Source organism: Hippoglossus hippoglossus, chromosome 17 (assembly GCF_009819705.1).
Source record: "Hippoglossus hippoglossus isolate fHipHip1 chromosome 17, fHipHip1.pri, whole genome shotgun sequence".
Classification (NCBI taxonomy): Eukaryota; Metazoa; Chordata; class Actinopteri; order Pleuronectiformes; family Pleuronectidae; genus Hippoglossus; species Hippoglossus hippoglossus.
The window spans coordinates 9,342,497-9,366,303 of record NC_047167.1 but is presented as its reverse complement, the minus strand read 5'-3'; the positions used below and the strand labels follow the sequence as shown (position 1 = coordinate 9,366,303).

The window sequence follows — 23,807 nt, the reverse complement described above, 5'->3', positions numbered from 1 at the left end:
AAAGGATGTGGAAATGGATAAACACTCTCACTCAGTCAGAGGTAGCAGGACCTGGCAGCTCTTTATCTCCCTCTGCAGGATGCCAGCGCTGAAATAATCCAGCTTGAATTTTCACTGAAACAGTTTTATCTGACTTTACCATTCCCAGCTCCCTTCTACCTGGTGATGGTGAAGATGCACAAACATTTGCATTGAGTTAAGAAACACACACGCTGCTGTGACAGATGTTTTTTCAATTTTCTGTATATTTGTTTGGCAATCAATGGAGGACAACAGCCATGGTTCCATCAAACAGAGCCACAACACAAGTAGAATTGGGCATAGAGAAGGCACACAACTAAGCAGTAAACTACAGTATAATCTACAGCATGTTCTCAGAGGAAACTGAGGATATATTTATCGGTTTGTGAAAATACTGTGGTGTGAAAGTCAGAGCAGCTCCTCCACATGAACAAGTACTTCTGCCTTCACACCATTCAACATTAATGATCAGACAGGTGACTTTTTCCAGTGTTATGGATAAAAATCGAAGATAAACCCAACCTTACAAAAAAAAGGAGATGAAAACTTCAAAAGCAAGTTATAAATAACCTTGCCAACTCCTATTATGTGGACAACTGCTAAGACAAAAGCACAGATTTAAAAGGAATAGTTGGACATTTTGGGAGAAATTGATATTTGGTTGATGCACTACAATATAGAGTGGCACCGAGTAGAGCGTATTCCTCTGCCAAGGCCAAAAAGTCCCCTTAAATTCAATCAAGCTGTCCCAAATTTCATACACTTGTAAACATGAGTTCCTAAATGTGTTTGATGTTCTTTCATCAACAAAGATTGTTCTCTGCACCAAAATTTAAAGGGATCTTCTCAGACCTATACCACATTATTCCACCAAGTTTCATGGAAGGATGTTTCTGTGTAATGCTGCTAACTAACGAACAAATGGACAGGAGTGAAAACTTAACCTCCATGGCGTAGGTATTAATGCTGCAGGCCGTTAGCTCAGCTAAAGAGTTAATGCTTATAACGTTATACTCAAAAGACTAATATGAGAACTTTGCATCGCACTCTCGGCAAGAAAGTAAATACACATATTTTCCATAATAACTAATCCTTAAAGCAGGATAGAATTATATTGGTGGACAACCATGTTTGTCTGGTTTTACAATAAAAGGAAAAAACTGAATGAAATGCAAACAAAAAGTGAAACGAAGGAGCTGAGAGATATTTACAAACTGAAAATACGCCAAATGTTACCTCGAATAAGGTGTTTGAAGTAAGAAAAAAAAGGTTAAAATATAGTAGTGTGAGCAATCAACTTGGAAATTAAACTGTAGTAAATATTTACAGCAGCAGCATCTTCAACTTTGTGTTCTTACACACGTCAATAATATTAAGAGAAAAGCTTCCACGTAGCCCAGGAAAAGGCAAATATTGACAACACAACAAGAGTCATCTAACAAAACACACACTTGCCTCAATGAGTAGTCCATGGTCACAGGATTTTTATTTCATAAAAACCTCAAAATGTCTCATTCAAGTCCAATAATACAGCACAGTAGTCAGTTTCTTACACTGAAAATCTCTTTAAGTTAGTAGTGGTGGTGGTGGTGAGGCATGACGATGAAGTTTCACCTTGAAAAATGTCTTTACATACAAAAGACGACCATAGTAAAGTGTTAAAATACAACTAAACACAACAGAGCCAATGAAAATGTTCGTCAGGATCAGAGTGGTGAAGCCAAACGTAGTCGACATCCGATCAGCTGAGCGCGAAAACGTCCCCCATGACCACGTGCCAGCAGAGGCCCCTCTGCTTGGATGACCTTTGACATGGAAGTGAAAGGGATTGGAGGCCCGCGGACTTCTGGGAACACCACCTGCTGACGAGACGCGAGCTCTTCATCCAGTTTGCTGGCACAGATGTGAAAAAACAGAGCTGTCCGATCGCTGCGTCACAGGCAGCCTGTTCCTGCAGCTCAGTCACACACAAACCAGCCACATTACTCATCAGTAGTCTGTTACACTCACTCTCACTTTCCTTCTTCTCTTTAGTCCCAGACTGAACATCTGAGTCTGCACAAAGAATCTGTCCTTCTCCTTAGATCCTCTGTTTGACGTATGTCTCTTAGTTTTTGGGGTAGATTTTCTCATAGAAGAAGTTTTGTGCCAGCAGGTAGAGTTCCCCGTCCTTTTCTCTGACAGCATGTGCCCGGACAAACTGGAACTGCTCCAGTGCAAACTCATAGAACTCGTTCTCCATCTTCCAGATGGCCGACTGCTGCAGCTTGGCGATGGACTCCCTCGTGGGCGCCTTCTTTTCACTGGTCTTCCTCAGGTGGGATTTCTTTCCTGTGATGAGGAGAGAGGGAGGTTAAAGGTTTTCCGGTAACATGTATAAGCACATATGATCAAAAAGGTTTAATATTACTGAGGATATTATAATGGCATTGTTATATTATATATTGTTAAAAATGTCATTGACACTTTTCACAGCATACCTTGAAATTGATTGATTCTTTACAATATGAGCCCTGATCAATAAATTATTGAAGTTATTAGGTTAACCTGATATAAATCAACAACAAGGACCTGTCATTGTAGCATCATAAAAAAAACTAACCACATGTTAATAAGTAAAAGTACGAATACCACAATAACTTACCTACTTGAGTTACAGTAAGTAAGTACTTGCTTTTAAATATACTGAAAGTAAAGAACCTGCTGAGAGCAGCTTATTTCCTAATGCAACAGACTACTATACCATTCACTGTGCCTACTGTATACTTGGTTTAATAGAATAATACAGACTGTCACATTAATAAAAAAAATGCTGCAGGGGATGTTACTGAAAACACTTGTATTGTAATTTTATTTAATAATTGAGTCTCCATTTTATGTCTTTTTTCACCAGTGATGCTGCTGGTGCTGCAGGAGGCGGGGTCTAATGTTACCTGCCCTCTCTGATTGGATCATAAATTCCCCCGTCGTTAGTTTACTTTTAAGAATATGAAAGTAATCAATGTGAACATGTCATACAGTGCAATGTAAAAACATAGAATTTTATATAGAAGAGTAGAAATTACAGATATCCACTCATGTATGTAGTGGAATAAAATCCACTACATAAATCCTGTCTGATGGGGTCCACAGTGTATTTATGTCTCTTCCGATTTATCTTCAAATTAAAAGGCAAGAGCATCTCTTAAAACTTGCAGTGAGAGAACACTCAGCAACCTGACTTCCCTGCTAATAAATAAGTAATCGGTAAACATCAACTATGCCCCTGCAAAGGTACAAGTCCGACTATGAAGATTAGAGTTCTAATTTCTTTTTCCTCTTGTTTTTTGGAGGGGTTAAGAAAGAGCAGACTTGACTTCTGAAATTCAGTTATCAGATTCATTAAAAAAACACCAGATTAATTTCAGTCTTTCAGCTCATCTGCTGCTAAAGATTACGAATCTTGTAGTTGAGTCATAGTACATCTGCGTATATTACAGTCAGGATTTAATTCTTCTTTTCCATCCATTATTCATCCCGGCTGCACTCACTGTGACTAATCTGTATCCTAATCAGACAGAGGGATGACTGTGTATTGATCACAATTCAATCCTCAGTGGAGCAATTAACACACACACACACACACGCACGCACGCACGCACGCACGCTTTCCAAGTGAGTGAGTCATTATGTTGCCTTGCAGCGTATACAATATTGCTGAGGGGAAGCAGAATAAACAGGGCAACAACAAACTAGTTTATATCCATTTAGCGGACATGGCACCTGTTTTGTACAGGTCAGTGGCTCCTCTGAAGAAGCGTGGCAGCGCAGCCTCCAGCATCATGACAAAGTCCTCCAGCTCCTCCGTCACGCCGACCAGCATGTACTCGTTCACCAGGTTGTATTTCGCCTGCTCCAGAGCCCACTGGCTGCCCACGTTCCTGCAAAGAGACAATGGACGTTGTAAGCCGTTATCTTTCTTGGTATTCTGCTTACAGCACTTTGAAAGAGCAGAAATGGGGGGAAGGAATGGCTCTAGAGAGGAGCAGAGGAGTAGCAAAGGAGCTGAAAGGAACAAAAACAGAAAGGTTGAGTTAGATGTGCGTTGTGAACTGTGTCCAGGAGAAACAGAGCAGAGCAGAGGACCGAGCAGAACGGCAGGGTGATATGGGAAAGAAAACAATGGAAAGGAGGTGGCAGGTGTTGTCATGATCAGAAAATAAGGGAGGAAGGGGATTATGTAAACCTATAAAGTAAAGTTTTTGGCAAAGCATTAGGAGACTGGCAGCACCTTCATCCAGTGTCTTCAGTATTTATTTAATGTTTTCAAGGTACGTCCGCTGCTGCTTTACACTCAGTACTATCTGTCAGTCCCCTGCTTCAGAAGGGCGGCTGGTTAAAAGACGGAGGGCAGAGTCGAGGAGACGTGAAGGAGGGTGAGAGGGATGAGTAAAGGCAGAGAGTGAGAGATTGATACAGATCATCATGTAGAGAGAACAGATCATGGCCAAGAGATATCAGAGACCTTGAGAGGATGTGAAGCAGAAGGGATAGAAGAGGAGTACGAGATTTAACGTGCCACACTGTGAAACTAAACTAATACAGAAGTCCTCCTGTTTTAACCGCCTGAAGGCAGGAAATGATGATACTATATATGATAATATATATATTTTATCTATAGGTTATTGTCAACAATCCCATTGAAAGACCAAAACCAAAGTGTTATTCCAATGCAACCAACTTGTGGTACTAAACCCATTGCTCACTATTAATTTAGACTTAAAATGTAAAACCATAAAAATGTCATGGAAATATAAATTTAAGTTCCATAATAACTTTTATTCTGCTTCCATTGTTAAGTTTGAAAATATAGAACAACTTTTATTCTACACATGTCACAAGTAGGGCTGGGCAATGTGGTCAAACTAAAAAGATACAAAAATTCATATCAGTCAATATTGATAATTGTCAAATAAAATATAATAACAAATATATGGCGATAATTAATAATTATTATTGTTGTATTGCTCAGTCCGGGTCACAAGCAGGAGAAATCCACTGACACTTCTACGATATGTAACTAAACATGAGATGATGCGTATTAAAACCGTATGACTCCACAGCTCATCTCGATTCCTGTTTTACAGCTCAACTGAGTAAATGAGCCTGTTTACTGACCAGAAAAAGGGCTGAAATAACCTAATCAATAAAGAAATATTCATCCATGTATGATTACTTTACTTTTATTATTATAAAATCTAAAAAGGTACAACTCAAAATGGAAATATTACAAGAAAACGATGTGAAAATTAACAAGTGAATCCTTGACTCATGCACTAAGTCAGCCAGCGCAACAATGTGGTTCATAGTGTACATTTCTTTTTAGTTTAGTGAGCTGTTGGCACGGAGATATAAGTTACTGGACATCAGGCCTTGGTTACATAGAAATTACTAGGATCTATTCATTGTTGGTTTTGGTTGAAATATCACAAGACTAATCCTTTAAACATAGGAGGAAACCTGAGTGAAGATGGATCAAGGTTTCCTTCTTTAATTCAAATTTCAATAAAAGAAATGTGATGTGCCTGGTTGTAATGTGCCTGTTCAACACACTGTGTGAATGTGAATGAGGGTGAGGTGTTTCAGTACGCACCAGCATTCAGAGTAGTGACCGCAGAAAAAAGGAATCTGGAGCCAGAGCTTCTCGGGGGCACAGTCTGAGCCGCCGGCCGATACACATTCATCAAATGTCTGAAAGGAAAAGGCAGTGCATTTGAAGAAAACATTAAATTGCAGAATGAATTAAAGGTTCAAAGATTCAAGGCTGCCTGAATAAAATAGTCGGGGCTTCCTTTGTGAACACTGATAAGGGTTTTGCTTGCTGGGATAATGTTCATATTAAGAGACTCTCTTTCTGGACTCTTCTATCTATCCTTGATGAGATGGTGAACAAGATCTACAGTCCTTGTTTTGTAGAAACTATGTATTGCAAAGTTTACTTGGAGCCAAGATGAGCCTCCAGTATTCTGTGTTATTCAAATCAAGGGAGCCTCTTCTTCAGTTTCAGTGCTTGAGTGAGAAATTCCATCTTTGTGTCAATATTTGAAGACATAAAACAGACAGTAGATTTTGTCCCGCATCAGTTACATTGACAGTGTTTTAAGAAGGGATCTCATAATGTCAAGTATCACTGCTCACATGGGCACTGACTATATATTATAGACAGAATCAAAGAAAATGATTATTTATGGGTTTTAACCTTCTTGTCTCCTTGTTTCCTGCGTCTCAGGCCGGGGCGGTAGTCGTCCCCGAAACGTAAGAAGTAATAATAGGACACCAGCCTTTCAATGGGGTCCCGGATCACGTTTATATAGATCGGCTTCCTCTTCACCCCAAACCTGAAATCAACGGGATTGGGTGAGAAAAAACAATCAACACACAGATAACAGGTTTAATAATAATTCTAATAAATGGCTGTAAATATTGAAACATTCTGACTTTCAGTGACAGCAATGTTAAACATAATCCTGCACTCTGATCCTAACATTACACCGTGCAAGTGAAGAGCATTAAATGACCACAAGATGGAGTCAACTGCACAAAGCCATTTAAAGTATAAACATGTTTAATAAATATGTCTTTACTTGGTGAAGTCCAGGAAAGAGACATGTCCGTGGTAGAAGGCCGGTTTCATTTCCCTCCATTCAGTCACATTCTTTACAAACCGTACCTGAACAAATGAAAATAATCATAACTCAATACACACAGTTTATCAAAGAGTGAAAATAATTGAGAATTATATATTATAATGGAGGGGGGGATTCATTTTTATCTTGTAAAAAGAAGTGTGTAAGAGCCAGAAATTGCTCTGACCTGGTCCTGTATGGACATGACCGGGTTGTTCTTGGTCGTGTTGATGTGCAGCACGTGGTAGTGGTTCTTCCCGCACAGGTCGTAGGCGATGTTGGTGAAGGAGGTGCTGGCCGTCTTGGGCACGCGGTTGTAGATGATGACCAAATCGTCTTCATTGACGGCTGATTGCGACGAGGCCGACGAGTCCCGTTCCCGCAGGTTGTCCTGCGTGTGCCGCTGCTCGATCTCTCGTACCTCGTGTCTTGCGATGGCTCGTTCTGGAAGGGGACAACAGGAAATCAGATACAGGTGAGTTCAGGACACACGGCATGAGGTTTTTAAGAGAGTTGGCTGCGATAAAGAAGAGGAAGCTGAAACGTCCTTCAGGGAGTTGGGTGCCAACCAGCTCCAGGAGTGCTGAATATGACCTCCGACCTCCCTGGAGAATAAGGGAATAAAAAAACTGCTGTAAAATATTCCATACTAATATTAAACTGAAGAAGGATGGCAAGAAAGTTAAATTCTTAGGTGTCGCAGGGGTTTTCAAAGCTAGAGCACGACCATCTCCACCTTTAACATGTCTCATAACTATGTTCCAGTACCACTCAGCTGCATATTTGAAACCTGCTACGAAGACTCTTAGACTTAAACCTTCATCCACTTAGACCTTGAATCTTATCATTTCGTCCTTGTCAGAGGAAACGCCGCCATGAGAGACTCGACTGTAACTTCATTATAAATCGATGTACATTTCATCTCTTTTTTGAAGAGCGGAAAGCTAAAACTCTTTTCCCGCTTCACATCCAAGATAAAGAATAATGTCAAACAGGAATATTAGTTAATCATCTCGCGAGCAGCCTATTTCACGCTGCGGTACCACATCTCTTGTTCGCTAATCAGATTCAGCTTTAATATCAGCCCCCAAACTTTACTTTGCCTCTCCTTATTCTGACTACAGAGTGTCTTGAATCAAATGTACCATCAAGTGGGCGAGTTCACGTCCTCTGTGCCTCCAGATATTATGTGGGATGATTTATAATCTAACCTGGTTTTCTGCTCCTCTGGGGGAAAAGAATCATGTGTCAAAGGGGGCGAGAAGGTGAAGAGTGAGAGGTGACAGGCTTGGGGGGTTAGAGGTCGGTAGTTAGAAGGCAACAGTTATTTGATAGCTCAGAGGGGCATTTACTTCAATACGCTATAAATGAGGAGGGCGGAGGGCTGTGTTAGTGGTTGGGGGGTGGGGGGGTGGGGTGGGGGGCATCTCAATCCAAACCCTGCGTGAAGCTGCAGAGAGCGCCAGACCTCAGTGTGAAGAATAGATTCAAACACAAAGACGCCCCAGCCTTTTGTCGCCCTCTGGCTTTTTCTTCGTCTGAATTTGCCTCAGATTGACAATGCCTCAGAGCGCTCCGCAGGAAGAAGGGTGTGTGTGTGTGTGTGTGTGTGTGTGTGTGTGTGTGTGTGTGTGTGAGAGAGAGAGATTGAAGACGGGAGGCAGCACAACACTAGAGCACCTAATACCCGTGGGAGCTCTCAGCGAAGCCAGCGGGCTCCTAAAACCCTGCTGAAAGCCCTGCCAGGCTACTGAGACACTGTTTCAGCCTGGCCTGGCCTAGCCTGGCCTAGCCTGGCCTGGATTTAGAGCCTGGCATCTGGCACCACAGGCCAATTAAGATGTCATCTGTGATTCTGCCGCCTTCTCTTTCATTTGTGCGAACACGGGGCATCCACACAACAACACTCTCACAGAAGTACTCTCATTGCCCCCCCCCCTCTCCCCCCTCCCTCTCTTACACTCTCCTGAGCAGCTGTTAATGTTCCAGTCATCAAAGCTGGATCTGGTTACGGACAGGGCCCTGCCGCTTCCCCACGCTCGCGCCTGCTGCTCCGGACTGATGGAGTGGAGACGTGCCATGTGGCTGTAATAAGCGCAGGCTGTCAGCATGCAGGACAACTGTAATGGAGACATGCCTTTGCGCGTCCATCCGAAGCATGCATTAGCCAACAACAACAGCAATAACAGTTGCTATGTTGGAACTTTATCGCCTCAGCTCAAATGTCCTTTCAGGATTATTTTTATGATGGAGTACAGTGGCAGACAAGAGAAAAGAGCCGACTGCAACCCGCGACAATGCAGGTCATAAATACTGGGTGCCTTTGGTCTGGTATGTAGTGGCAGGTGTGTTGAGAACAGGCTCTTAAAGACCCTCAATCAGGTTCTTCTCACTGTGAGCGATAGGGTCTTAGAGCAACACAACATTTTCTGCCAGTTCTGGAAATGGAGAACTACCATTAAACCTCAATTAATAAGGTTCAACTTTGAGTGATTTTAATATTATATCTTATATTAAGGTATAAAAATAAAAAATACTCGTCTAGTGGTGTGTTCATTTTTGAAAAAGCTGACATCTATATAGCACCAAACATCCTCATGTATTTCTTTTGTTTTACTGTGGCATAAACACAATAAGTAATCTTTAGTGCGGAGCAGCTTTCAAAGAAGACTGCCAGTCTTTCAATTTCTTTTCAAACAGGTGGGAGGGAGTGAGAAAAGACCGGGAGCTACCGTGTCCTTAACTACAACGTCCTGAACTATGCGAAGGGGCCCAGAAACCACTTGTTAAAGACATGGTGTTATGTGCCAAATTTCCAACAACCAACAAGGAGGCCGAGCGGGCACAGAGAGGGCTTCTTAGGCTTTGTAGGGGACGCCCTATTCATTGCGGCACTGAACACTCTTGGCACAAACCTCCATATCAGAGGGCGCCACACATACAAACTTAAGCTAGCGCTCCCTTATGAGGTCATTTAATTAGAGAACAAAAACCTGAATTACTATGGCCACACAACAAGCCTCTTTTCATTCCTCATTTCCGTCGGTTTTCTCCCCTCTAGCTGTCTCTGTGCATTAAAAGCTAATTATGAACCGTGAAGCCAACACGGGTCTTAAACATTGTGACAACTACAAGCCTATTACTCCGAGTTCCATTCAGAGTGAGAGACAGCAGGAAGACAGAGCACTGGTAGTTCAACATATTTACTGAAGCAATTTCGCGGCTGATTAGACGCAAGCATTCGAAATCATCATTCATATTCACTGCCAGATCTGCAAAATGTGACAGGCCGTCGTGTATTATTGCCATCACGTCAGATCTGATGGGATAATAAAAGCGAGGGGGGGGGGGGGGGGGGGGGGGATGATCCGTTCTCCAAGCAGCTCATAAATCCATCATTGCTCCGATCCGCCAGTAGGAGCTCTCGCCTTTCTCTCGGCTTCCCCTGAGAGGGCTAGCCCCTCGAACCAAAGCCTTGGCCTAGGTGAGTGATAGAGATTGGCTATCAGTGGCAGACTGAGGTGTACGGCTTGTATGGTTCTGCTTGGATGCCACTGGATTGCAAAATCAATGAAGGATGACAGGGAGGAGATCTAGGTTGTTGCTGTATGAAAATCGAGTTTGTCTGCTGCTTCTGCCTCTTCTCTCTATATAGTCTTGGACGCTCGCTGTTTTGCTGTGCCAAGTTTCCGAGGGGGACAGTTATGTGACCACTGCAGCACTAACCGAACATTTGTACGGACTGTACACCATCATATTTCTAATTATTGTAATTCAGTCTTTGGATTCGTTTATCTGAGAGTGGATCATCGGAGGAAACGGATGAAAGTCAGGCTGACGGGAAGTTTTGGGCCAGACTTCACAGAGCAGAACTTGCATTAACATTGTCATTTAGGCGATGACAAGGAATAGGAAACATCCTGTGCGAGGAATCTTTTAAGCGCTGCTGGCAGCTGCAGAGAACTGAGGAAGGAGACAGATAAACGAGAGCGCTTTCATGATGTGATTCTGAAGGTGTCTGGTACATTTAAAAACCTTCTCAGAGCTTTCAAACAAGCTCAGTGTAAAAGAACAGACATACACCTCCAGATACAAGGCAACACTCCTTAAACTTTTCACTAGACATTCATGCACTTCCCAGCTGCATGCAGTATTTCCCATTCACACTTGTTCAAGAGGAAGATGGAAACACATTTGATTTGATCCAAAGTGCAATTGTTGAGGTGAGTCATTTTTGGAAAGGAGGAGTCATGGCTAAAGCTGAGGCATTTTTTCCCCACTGGCTTTGACACACAAGTGTGACATTGACGCTCAATGAAAGGTCTCATTCAATCACCAGTACAGCTGGGAGAGAGAGGGGAGAGGGTGGGGGAGTGGAGGGAGAGGAAGAAGAAGAAGAAGAGGGGGACGAGGACCAGACAGGTCTGAGTTCAGATGGGAAGTGATGAGGACTGTTTAGAAGAGCTGGAGCAAGGCAGTGTTAACCTGGGGTCTGGGGTAAAAGTTTTAAACTAAATATTTAACTTTGACTCTGACACATCTGGCAATACACAGCAGCTTCATTATTAGCATTAATCATTATTAACATGTATCCTAAATGCCAGAATAACACCACCTAGCCTCTTTAACACTTTTTAATATTTATAGCTAAGCACCAATCCAACTTTTTCTCTCCTGATGCTTATTTCCATACCTCCATTCAAGATGTCTGCCAACACAGAGTACACATTTGATACCACTACCAGTGCACATTTAATGTTGTTACATCATTCTGTCTGGAGCTCACTTGGATCATTTCTATGTGAGTCATAAGAGAGGCCTGGGAATGTTGTGGGAAAAATACTAATGCAACTAGTGGAAAGACTGAATTTCATAAAGACATTGTCGAGGAAACTGTGTCAGGGAATAAGCAGCTAATACATATTTTAATACCTTTAATACTGTGTTTGAGAAACATTAATAAGTGAAAAGGATTAGATGTTTTACGATTTGTGCAAGGAGTCACCATCCTGTCTGGCTTTGGGATAAGATGAACCCTGAGACACTCTCCATTCTGAAGGAAATAATAGTGGTCTTGTTACGACCCAGACTAGTTATCTGCTCCCTCCCTTATGGTAGAATACTGAGATGTTTCCATTGTGCTTCTCTGTCTACAGATCTGTGTTGTGGTCAAATCATATGTTCAAGTGTTGACAACTGAGGCTCATCAAGTGAATCATTTACTTCATCACTGCGAACACAGACTACAAAATCATCTCTCGTCAGACATCTGTGCAGAAGATTATTCTTCATCAAACTGTATTTAAAGTTGATTTATCACATTGTGGCAGAACACCAGATCCGCTCACTAAGATCAGCACCGGTGCCAATACTTTCCCCAATAGACTCCAATATACTACAGCTCTTAAAACTAGGTTTTGACACCGGGTCCAAACACACATTTCCAGCTTCTTACATCTGAGAACGTTTCTCTTTCCTCTGTTTACTAATATTTTAAACTGGGAAATTAGAGATGTTTAAATGGAAACCAATATTCTGATATTAACTATATTAAGAGAATATACTGAATCAGACACTGCCATTTAAAACAACATTTTCTGATTACCTTTAACCAGAGTAAGGTCATACTCTGAATGAGCATAAAATAAAATTAAGACATGTGGAGTAGTTGGATTATGAAGACATCACATTACGACATCCTATCGTAGTGTTTTCACAGCATTTTGAGACACTAACATACGTCAAGGAAAATGGATTAAACAATAATTAAAATAATTGTTTCTTAGACCTTTTAAGAGACCAATTCATTTAATTTTCTATTCAGGTCAACTGGACCTTTTTGGCTCCTAGTGTTAATCCACCTGAATAAAGTGAGTAACAACAAACAGCACAGAACAGGAGCATTAAAAAATGTCTGCAGTAATATGTAAATAGCTTCTATTTTGTTTTCTCCTTTAAATTTATCATAAAAGGAGGACAAGCTCATGGGGAACGGTGCTGTATCAAAGTCAGACACGAGCAACAAAAGGCTCCACCGTTAAAATTCAAATCAACAGATGCACCCGGTGAGGTGAATTAGAGAAAATAAAATGTCGGGCTGCGCTGCAGATCCTAATAAATAAAACGTTTGCACAGCGATGTGATATTTCCTGCTCTGAACTTGGCAGCGCGGCTTTGCTAGGCTCCATAAATCATAAAGAGTTTTTCATTGGAGGTGTGTTTTTTACAATAAGGTGCGGAGAGGAGGTAGGAAGGTGAGGAAAGTACTGAGGGGGGGAAGGCATGTTGCTAAGGTCATGAGCTGGATTTCCACGCAACGCGAATGACATCCTCAAGCCTGGAAATCATTTCTTTCCTCCGTGACAGAGAAACCAGTTGAAAACAAGTGTGTTTTTGTCCGAGAATGCCGACAAAGCATTCCTCAGTTATAAGGAGAAGACAAAACTTGTCTGTCAGTGCTTACCAGGGCAACACAGAGCAGAGACAGTTTAAAGTGGTTAAGTGGTTGGGGGTACGGGTCTTGAGACCAGAATTACTCCATTGAGCGTCATATAGAGAAGCAAGATGTTAACACAAGATCTTTTTTTTGGAGGAGAGACACAGAAAGTGTGTCAGCCACAGCTGAGGCTGGTGCAGCTTTTTGCTTTCAGGAGTTCATGAACTATAGATAAAACACAAGCTGTTAGAGTACAGTATAAGATCCAGCCACACGCAGCCCATTTATAATTCCCCGACTAAATCTAAATGCAAGCCACGTCTCTGTGCTAATGATAACAATCAGGGGTAGATGGAGGTGATAATCATCATGGTTCAAGCTGCCACTTTCTCCCCTAATATGTCTTTTTTGTGCGATCGAAAGCGGAGTGCCGTCTGACAGGTGAGCAATAATGTCTGGAAGAAACAGAGAGTTAAAAAAAGGGGGCTACGTACGGTCTGCTTCATCAAAAACAGCCAGTCAGACGAGATTATGGCACAATTTACACAGATGGCAGATCCCATCATTCCCCTGCCTTGTTAAGTAAAGGCGTGTCTGGCAGGTTGCGGAGGGGAGGGGAGGGGAGGCGTTTGATTGGAACAGATCTCATCTTGGCACAGATTGTCAATGACTAAGCAGTGGGAATTAGCTTTTCAGAGGCATTTTGCACTTCAAACGAAGGGGGAAAAATCTGCACAAGTCTGGTCGTGCAGAAGAAGAAGGAGGAAGAGAAACCAGAGCAGGAAAAGTGTCCGTCGCTGTCACAGCCTGGAAAACGCTGCAATCAAATCTGTGAGAGGCAAGTGAAACTGTAGCTGAATGCATATGGATCCACCAGGAAATATGACTCACTTCTGCTCATCGCATCCCCACAACAATGTTTGTGTAATAGTGCAGATCTGGTTGCAAGTTACAACCCAGATATCTGATGTAGGCTCTCCCTCTGTGTCTCTGGGCCCTGTAACAGATAATTAATAATGCATGTATGGGAGTCCGGGGAAAACTCCACACTCTATTAGACAGAGCAGACGACAGCTATTCATATGTTTAATGATAAGTGGGGGGGGGGGGGCAATCTCCACTCCGCTCAACTTATCACTTCTCCTCATCTCTGCAGGATTATCAGCCTCCTTCATCTCCTTGTTCTCCTCTTTCATCTGAATTATATTTGTCATCTGCAGGCTCTCTATCCGGCGAGGACGTTGTACTATGTAGGATGAACAGGCCCCACTTTTACTCCCCAGATACCAACATTTCAATACAGAATCGTCTTAGTCGATACCGAGTTTTCCAGTTTAAAATCTGTAAGTGCTAAAATGGCGTGGCATGGTGGTACAGTGTTTTGTACTTTTACAGCAAGAAGGTTCTGGGTTTGAACCACAGACTATAAATAAAGATGGTCGACACGTCTCCCCTTCCCTCCCTGAAATGAAATCAAAATATCCTGAATACGAACGATTTGAGCCTGGATGTTTTGTCAGGCAGGACAAACATATTGAAATGAAATTTGGGCCTGGGTCAGGTTCGATCACATGGGCTGGACTATGTACTTTCTTTTTTTTTTACACGTGCCTGTAATCTGTGACAACGTCGGGCTGGGGTCGGGTTCGGGTTCGGACAAAAAAAAAAACAACCCATAATGTCCAGTCCAGGGTGTATGCTGCCTCTCACCCAATGTCAGCTTGGATTAGCTCCTGCCCCCCAGCAAACCTCAAAGGATAAGCAGTATAATGGATGTATGGATGAAGTTTTACGACGTGATATTGGATTTGGATGATTCCTCTGTGTGTAAGGTCACGTGAGGCTGTCAGAACGAACCAGTTTCAAATTGATTTACTCGTAAAAATGTGACTCTTATTCTCTTGCCACAAATAATCCAGAGGAGAGAGACTCTGAGGTGATAAAGATATGTTTGATACGCTGCATCTACATCACAGCCACAGCAATATTAAAGGATATTTCATCTGTTTTCCCACTGAAGTCTTTTAACAGGTTTTGGGGATGACTACTGCATAAACAGTATGTGAATAACAGTTGTATAAAACCTTGTGTGTCTCCGGAGGGAGAACGGTGGGAAACCTGATAAATACTGACAGAGCAGAGGTCGATAGAAAGCGTTTGAGGAAACAAACATGAACGCCACAGAAAGAGATGCAGATTTACTGATCCACACTCAGCAGGAGACGGTCTGAGCGTGGGAGCTGAATATTCAGCAACCCAGATACCTCTTTAATGAAGTGCATGCACGCACGCACACACATGCACACACACACAGGTGTTTGCAATGAACCTATTTGTATTCTGTCTAATTAACTACAGGCTGAATTTCAGGCGATCTGGCAAGGCTGCTCACACTATTCATTGCACCGAGGAAAGAGAGGGAGAAACCAAAGAATAGAAAGAAATAAAGAAAGAGAAGCACAGACATGGATAGAAGAGATGTAGAGGCCTGACTGATAACAGTGTAGGATTCCCATGTGAAGAGTTCATCCCTGAGGGCACGGGCTGCTCACCATGTTACAGGAAAACGAGGTCTAGGCAGTTTTAAGCCAACTCTACGATGAACAGGAGCCAAAGTTGAACCAGGGGCTGAGGAAGAAGGCCAGCGCTCTTCCTCATTTCTTTATCCCTCTGTGCACTGATGAAATTGGTTGTAAAATTGCTGCAGGCGTGCTCTCCTCATTCCCGTTTTTTCCCTCCTGTATAAGAGCAGATGATTTTAACCAGCCGGGGCTTTAAATATTTCTGTGTCGCAAGGAAAATTAAATCATCTCTTTCATTTCTTTACTTCTCCACTAACACCCCCCTCCTCCCCCCACGTTTCCTCCTCCTTTCGTTAGCCCCTTATTTCCGAAAAGCCAGCGGCGGATATTCTCCTTTCAGGCGCTCATCCAATGGGGTTAGTGACAACACAAGAAGGATTTGGATATCACAAAGGAGACTGTGCACACAAATAAAGAAGCTGTTTACAACAATTGATCCGGAAGGAGCTGGATGAGGGTACTGTCATTTTAACTGATTATCACGACAGAGGTTTATCAGCCGCTGTCAGAGGGAGGAGACGGGTAATTCTGCAGAGCAGAGGTAGCACTATGGGAAGACACCTGCTGTCGCGTATTTAAAACCACACACGGCACTATACGTGTCAAAAACCCACAGCCTTTAAGCAGGAATGGCGACGTGTGGGCCCCAGAGAGTCTAAATTTGAGCGTGTTGCTTGTGTGATCATTAAAATGGAGCACGGAGAATGAAAGACTATTTATCTCTTTCTTAAAGTGCAGGTATGAAAAGTCACATAGGCCCAGCACCCAGAGCGGATCTGCAGGACAGTTTGTTTACCTGCTTGTGATTTATCACTTAGCAAATATATCATGAGCTGTCCAGAGCTCCCCCACCAATTCAGTCAATATCCTCGGTTCTGCAGGAATTCGGTGCCACGTGATCGTTGCAGACCATTTCTTTGAGTTGAGTGAGCGAACTTCTCTAACGTGGCAGGAGATGAAGATGGAGAGGAGATAGCGAGGAGGGCAAAGTGTGTCTGTGTGAAGCCAGGGTGGGAATATTGAGGAGTTGCCATCTTAGGGGCAACCTCGGAGCCCATTGGCAACCCTCTGATGATGAATTAGACTCTAAGGGCAACAGACAATATTTTAGGGCTTCCGGTGTAGAGAGTGAATATCCAGGCCAAGACTATTCCAAGTCCAATGTTTAAGGCGTTTTAGGTCCAGGCAACATTTTATTAAAATCTATTAACAGCTATTTAACAGCTGCATATGAATGCAGATCAATTAAAAAGCCAATAACAGTGTGCTTTGCCTCTTGTGTTCTCCACACAGACTGTTTAACTGTGGGCAACCAAAGTCTGCTCCAACTAGAAATGGAAACAAGAAAGCTTCCAGCCCCAAAATCTTGACCCCCGCCTACAGATTTAGCAAATGCACAGGCAGAATCTGTTTATAGAGATTAGCTGAGGGGGTTTTGGAGCCGGGTGTTCTTCTAGAACATCCTCCAATTACATCCAGGGTGTGAAACCCTCCATAACACCCTGATTAGCCCGTCTGTCATCCTGCTACAGCAGCAAATGTGCATAGCTGGCTCCAGTTGCCACCTTTGCAGGAACATGTCAGACAAAGTTTGTGTCCAGGGCCATAAATCCTCAGTCCCAATCAAGAGCCTGTTTCTAACAACACACTGAAAGCCCTGTATGACCATTAGCACTCTGCCTTCCCACCTCCCACCACAAATCCCTTCACCAACACCTACGCCCATCTCCGCAGTGGGCTCCCCTTCATTAGCCACTCAAATGGCATGTTTCAGAGAGGGACTGGTCCAGGCGATAGATGCTACCGGCTGTTTACATTAGCAGATGCCAACGTGCAGAGTGAAAGCAAATGGCTCATGCATCCTTTATGTTCCTTGGGGAAGCGCAAAGAGTTCAGAGTGAATCTGAGTACGGTGTCAATAGATAGGAAAAGAGAACTACAACGAGAAGAGGAAACGCTGGCGGTTTCACACCAGGAGGTTGAGATGTGCAGTTGGAAAGAAATAGGACTCAGTTAAGTCGAGTGCTTCCAATGTGTCACCAATTACCTTGTAACGAAAGCCACCATTTGGTGCTGCAGCCGCAGGCACAGACACCAGTTGACACTCACTTGACAAATACATATGACTCAAAAAGCTGTTTTCAAATTTGACCTGCAGCTAAAATCCGGAGAATTGGGTGCAGACTGTACCCTCCAACACCGCAGGAGGTCTCCTGCACAGATGCGTCACAGCAGCATAAAATGTTATTCAGGCGAGAGGTGGAGCAGATCAAGTGATCATGTTTACAGCACCGACACCGTCGTCAGCTCTGATTACCACAAGCTCTCTTCACATCTCCGTCTGTGTCTTCTTTGTGTGTGTCACTGCCTTTTCACCGGGAGATATTTGTTTTTGAATTTTTGCATCTGTCATGTGTTAGAAGCATCATCAACCCCAAAACTCACTCACTGTGAATCCTGCGGGGGGGGGGGGTCCCCTGCTGTGGACCTTAACACATTGAATTCTCCTGGCTTTCTAGTACGGTGCCAGGTGGAGAAAGTCCGCAGATAATCCGGAGCCTCTGACTTGGACTTTTGCGTTCACACATGCACCTCCTCCAGAGAGAATATGGAGGATCTGCATGTCTGAAAGCAGCTAAAGAGACCAGGTAGATGCTTGGATCAACGGTAAAGTAAAAATTCAAAACACAACTGCAGCTCAGGCCTCATCGGCGACAGGATGAAAGATGTGCAGCGGGGGCCTGAGCAGCATCGGGGGAAGCTGCAAGGTATAAAGTGGGCAAAAGTCCACACGTGGCGATGGCTGATGGATTTCCTTTCAAGAGCAAATTCCGGACCAGATCCCGAGGTCCATTGACGGCAGCGAGACTGGCAGACGAGAGGCTGCGAGTGTCTGGCATGACAATTTAAATCAAATTCAAAAAACGCAGGCCTGTGGAGAAGTAATAAATGAATCCTTGGGTCAGCTCAGCAAACACTGCAAAGCACACGCATCTCCTCCTTCTTCTGCATTCAACAGCATCTCTCCTCTTCTCTTTCAGAGCTCATCACAGGGCAGCATGTGTCTGGAACTAAATATCACCGTGCAACAGATGGAAATTGAATTCCTTTAATCAGCCTGAATAACTACCAGGAGATTAAAAGACGATGATGTTGCCGAGAGGGGGGGAAAGTCTCTGAATGCGAGTCCTGCTGGGCGACACGCAGCCCTCACATGGTCGGCGGGGGGGAAAAGGTGAAGAGGTCATTTTCTCCTGTTGCAAAGGGGCCACGAGGTGACATTTTTATAAGCAATGTCTATTTACACAGCTCTCTATATACCATCACTCCAAAATTCACTTTCTGAATATGGACTCTGATGATCAGCCATAATATGTTATATGTTAACCGTCCAGGGTAGACTTACCAGAAGCTACGAGAATGTGAAACAGTGTTACTGCTCCTGTGGAAGCCACAAGTCCATATGATAAACACATGTTTCATTTGCGATGTCAGGGAGAAATACTCCACTACCCACAATCCAAAAAGTCAAACAACCGAGAAGGTGAAAATGACTACACGGTTAAATTCAAGAAGAGGCACGCTGGGAGGCATTGGAAAGGGATCATGTGCAATGGTGTAGGGGAAGTCGTAGTTCCTTCACTCTTAATATAATTATGTAGAGTTTTGAACCTTTTTTTTCCCGTTTTCCAATATTACATTTTTGTTCCGAATCAAATGTTTTATAGTCACGATTAATCTCGTCGCTGGTCGGCCTGATTCCAGGCAAAAAATATTAAGTGTTCTCTGAAAAGTAATTGGGAAATTTACTTTTACTCTATTAGTACAAGCTCTATTTGGAAATTGGTTTTTAAAGCGTCAGAAAAGCTGAGACACCTCAAAAGAAAGTAAGGTTTTTCCCTGAGGAAATAATTTCAGCATAGCTTGAATCTATAAAAGCAGGTAGCAAGGACAGGTGTAATACAAATAGTGAGGCACTGGGCTGTGTAATAAATGTGCTGTCAGGCAGGAAAAAAAACTGGAAACAAAAATCCACTAGTGTGAGAAGGTGCTGGTATCTGTTCATCTTTGTTGTTCATCTGTCTCAAGCTTTCACGTCCTTGTTTTATTGAGCTTCTTCTCGGGGGATTTACAACATTTTAACGGAATTATGTTATAAAAACTGTCATTTAAAGGGTTATTGAGACCAGAACTGATGTCATTGAAAGTGAAAAATATGATTTATATGGTGCTTTATAGCAGTTTTGGAGAAGGGACATTTTTGTCTGAGTCCATAAGCTTTGTACATAAAAAAAAGAATCAGTGACAAATCAATCTGCAAACAAAGAAAACACATATTTTACATGATGTTGATCTTTTTTGTACAAATTGAAAGAGACAGGCTTTTACTTTGATATGATCGCTGTTTTCAACTGTCCAGTCCTGTTTTAACATCTGTGGTGACTTCACATTTAACCAACAGATCAGATTTTCTCGACTGGTTAAGAAGATCTTATTGCTGCTGCTCTAATACAGGCGATTGTCTCATGTTCGATGTCAGTGAAGCAATATGCTGGAATGTCAATTCTCTGACTTTATTATAAAGTAGCATGAGATTCTTCAAGGTGAGGGTCTGAAATTATCAGAACTGAGCAAGAGGGAGAGTTAATGGCAGCTCTGACATGAAAAGTGGCCTTGAATCCCCCGTTCCTGGCTCTTTATTAACGGAACTTCATTTCCATCCATCTATCCATCCTCCCGTCCCTCCGCAGACTACATTACTGTTGACCCAGCCGGCAGCAGTGCCAGTGAGCAGCCGGAGAGAAATACTGTCAGAATAATGGATTAGGCCCCCAGTAGGACACACAGCTGCATCGCTGCATGATTGTAATGCAGGAGACTTCTCAGTGAAACCTTGGGATGACGATTAGCTTGGAAGCAAATCACAGCTTGTCTGCACTGTGGGAGGTGCCTAATGGGGGGAAATAATTCAACCTGCGTGTCGGGCAATAGAGATCCCACACTGTGAGGAGACGGTGCCGCCCTGGTCCTTTCAGCTCACATGAAGTTAATTGGGAACATGTGAAAACATGATAGAGGAAAGTGACGCATCACACTGCATCTCCTATAAGTGGTTCTCCTAATTATCACATCAGAGTTATTCTTGATATCTCGATTTGGATGGTGGACACCATCTGTGGTCGTCATGCTGATTGTTTATTGTGGCACAGATGGACCTGCAGCAGGCGTATACCTGGTAATGTGACCAGCCCTGCGGCGGTCTGTCAGCATCGTGCCCGTGAAAGCCTCAGTCACAACTATTTGGCTATGCAGCACATAATTCAGAGCTCCAGTATACAGACGTCTGCTCAGCCCGGTCATCCATCCATCACAGCGCTTTCTGCCAAGTCAACAGATTCTCGTGGTGGTGGGCAGTCGGGGGAAAGGCCTCTCAGGTTCTCTTTCTTTGTGGGTGTGTGTGTGTGTGTGCACAGTTTGGGTTTTCACTGAGTGTAAAGTATAGCCCTTTACAGCAGCAGTAAACCCTGTCACAGGCCAATATAGCCATCTATACAGGACTCCTGTTCCAACACATGAGAACTCAGCAGGGAAACTTTATTCAATTAAGACGACTGTTCATCATTTAATTCACAAACTGCTCTGGACACCACACAGCCTCATGTCTGAGTCATCTGACAAAGTCCGTCTATTGATCGCCTATCTACAAGCCACAGGATTGATGGTTTTAAACCAATAATTATTCAATTTGTCCACACAATGTCAAAAAATAGTAAAAAATACAAATTTAGCAAGTAAGGCTGGCATTTAAATTCATTTTCTGGTGCAACCAACAGTCCCAGAATATGTTTTCAAATATTTACTATCATGGAAGGGGAAGATAAGAAGCAAATATATTTACAAGAACAATTACTTGATTATCAAAATAGTTCCCAAGTCATTTTCTGCACTGATGATTTCTGTGTCCCTGTAAACCATGTGAGCGGACCAGTGCACATAACAGCAGGACCCTGGGACTGCTTCACCTAAATGGAATTTACTGCAGCCATTGTTCATGTTATTAATCACCACCTGTGCTTTTCCTGTTTTACCATGTCAAACTATCGGCTGTGCACAGAGTCTATCAGCTGTCCTCTCTTTAGTGCCAGTCTCTCACTCTCATAAAATCAAACAGGGGGTGGTGTGTGAACCCCTGCGGTGCAGGGGCTGCACCCTCAGGGTGCCCGGCTTCACTTTGCTGTTCCTTAAAAAAAATCCCCACCGTGGTGGAGGCACCGGGGAGATAATCCTACAATGTCCCAGATCTTTATTGGGACTGAGCCCCTGATGGGAGCTCAGCAACGATATTTGAACACACAGCGTCGGCCACGTTTCACCCAGAGGAAAGAGTTTGGGAAAGGGGCAGACGGGGATTTGCAGCAGCATGGTGTCCCCATCCCGCAGGATAGAGGATACTGCTAAAAATGACTCTGAGCAACAACAAAAAAAGGTGCTTTCTACTGCAATGTATTCTCCACCGACCGTCCCACCTTACAGTCCCACTCAAGAATCTCCACCCTGACCCTGCCCCACTTAATCTTATACATTTCTACATTAGCTCATTTCATTTGCAAGCTGAACCTGTTAGGTGGTTCAGTTAATGGTTCAAGACATTTAAGTAAAAATGCAAAATATTCCTCAATCTCAGCTGGAGATTTTGATTCCTAAATTTTCCTCAAGATCAAAAAAGTATCTATCCATCTATCTATGAGAAACCAAGACATCTGATGAGATCACACTGATCTTTAGAAACCTCCGGTTTACATTAACCTGTATTTCATCCAGAAAATCCTTTGTTTCTGTCTGAAAATAAATCACACACACACTACAGTAACACTCCCACACAGACTGAAGGCAGCAGCACCTCCTCAATCTCACACTGCTTTGCACAGCTCAGGCTGAGAGGCAGATGCTGTCTGTAGGTATTCAATAACTGGGAACATCTCAGTCTCTCCACAGTCGTGCAAAGTTCAGAAACGCAGCTCCCACATGTCATGCCCGTGTGTGTGTGTGTGTGTGTGTGTGCCATTGTCTCTGATCAACGTGATGAGGCATGTGTAGTGGATGAGGAGCTGCTCTCTCTGCACACCGCCACTTACTATTGACCCAAGTGCACAACAACGGGGGTGGGGGGGGTGACCAGAGATCTGACACACTCTGCGGTGTGCTCCTGTCTGGATGCGGGGAGGCTTATAGGGGGGGGTGGGGGGGTTCGCCACGCACTTACCGAGCTTTCCCCGGGACTCCTCCAGCTTCTGGATCTGGTTCTCCAGGAAGAACATGGCCACTGCGAACGCCAGCAGCGCCAGCAGCTGCAACTTGGGCGGCATCATGACTCTGAGCAGCCCCATCAAATCATCCGGAGAGGGATTCGGTCAGTCCATGCCCGGAGGAGGAGGAGGAGACACTGAAAACACACACACACACACACACACACACACACACACACACGTAGGGACGACGGTGATTACAAAGCGGCTGAGTGTGTGTGCATGGCCCTCTCTCTCTCTCTCTCTCTCTCTCTCTCTCTCTCTCTGTGTGTGTGGATCTCCCAGTGTCTGGAACTCAAATCTTCTGGTTACCTCAAATGCGAAGTGTTCATACTCGGCTCGGTTATTCGATCAGGTGGATCCCCGCCAGCGGAGCGTCGTGAAGCCCTACAGATGTCTCCAGAGCGCGGGTCTGAGCCCCCGGGGTGTCGGAGCGGTGGTACCAGCCGCTGTCGCCTGCGTCCCCCATGTAGCGCTGTACTGTCCCATCCAGTGTGATCGCCGTACGGACACACGGCTACTACCGCTCCGCCCATTGGACGGGTGAGCAGTCCACCAGGAAGCCGAGCCTTCCTATTGGCTGTCTGCTCACTGCCTGTTCAACGCCGATTGGACCCGTTCAACAAACGCTCCTGAACAAAGCCGGCAGGTGTCGCTGTTCTCTCTGCAGCCAGGACCGACATCAAAGGCGAGGAAGAAATCACAAGTCGACCTCTGCATGTGCCAACATTCAAGAAACATGACAAATAAATTAAACGTATCCCAATCTTTAACATGTCCGTAAACGCGTGTTTTT

The 23,807-nt window shown here is 43.7% G+C and overlaps 1 protein-coding gene across 2 annotated transcripts; it reads right to left on the bottom strand.

Annotated features, from left to right (window-relative positions):
• Nucleotides 1-1,488: 1,488 nt before the first annotated feature.
• hs2st1a (heparan sulfate 2-O-sulfotransferase 1a) lies at nt 1,489-23,525 on the bottom strand. 2 transcript variants are annotated; one of them, XR_004616750.1, is made up of 9 exons: nt 23,324-23,523; nt 22,969-23,148; nt 6,874-7,130; nt 6,645-6,730; nt 6,260-6,398; nt 5,654-5,751; nt 3,784-3,941; nt 2,074-2,352; nt 1,489-1,998 (listed from the first exon to the last, which is right to left on the bottom strand). XR_004616750.1 is itself a non-coding variant. In XM_034613526.1 (8 exons), exons 2-8 carry the CDS (start codon nt 23,090-23,092, stop codon nt 2,129-2,131), a joined length of 1,086 nt encoding a protein of 361 aa, XP_034469417.1. In that variant the 5' UTR covers nt 23,093-23,148; nt 23,324-23,525; the 3' UTR covers nt 1,489-2,128. The 2 variants fall into 2 exon arrangements, 1 of the variants encoding a protein (XP_034469417.1); XM_034613526.1 differs by having other exon boundaries at nt 1,489-2,352; nt 23,324-23,525.
• Between the last annotated feature and the right edge of the window lie 282 nt (nt 23,526-23,807).

Excerpts from the sequence above, each read along its gene's own strand:
- hs2st1a (XM_034613526.1), bottom strand. The coding sequence starts at position 23,092 with ATGGGGCTGCTCAGAGTCATGATGCCGCCCAAGTTGCAGCTGCTGGCG. Across the intron at positions 6,399-6,644 it reads TCTTTCCTGGACTTCACCAA|GTTTGGGGTGAAGAGGAAGC; the intron begins GTAAAGACATAT and ends CGTTGATTTCAG. Across the intron at positions 3,942-5,653 it reads GGTCACTACTCTGAATGCTG|GAACGTGGGCAGCCAGTGGG; the intron begins GTGCGTACTGAA and ends GTCTCTTTGCAG.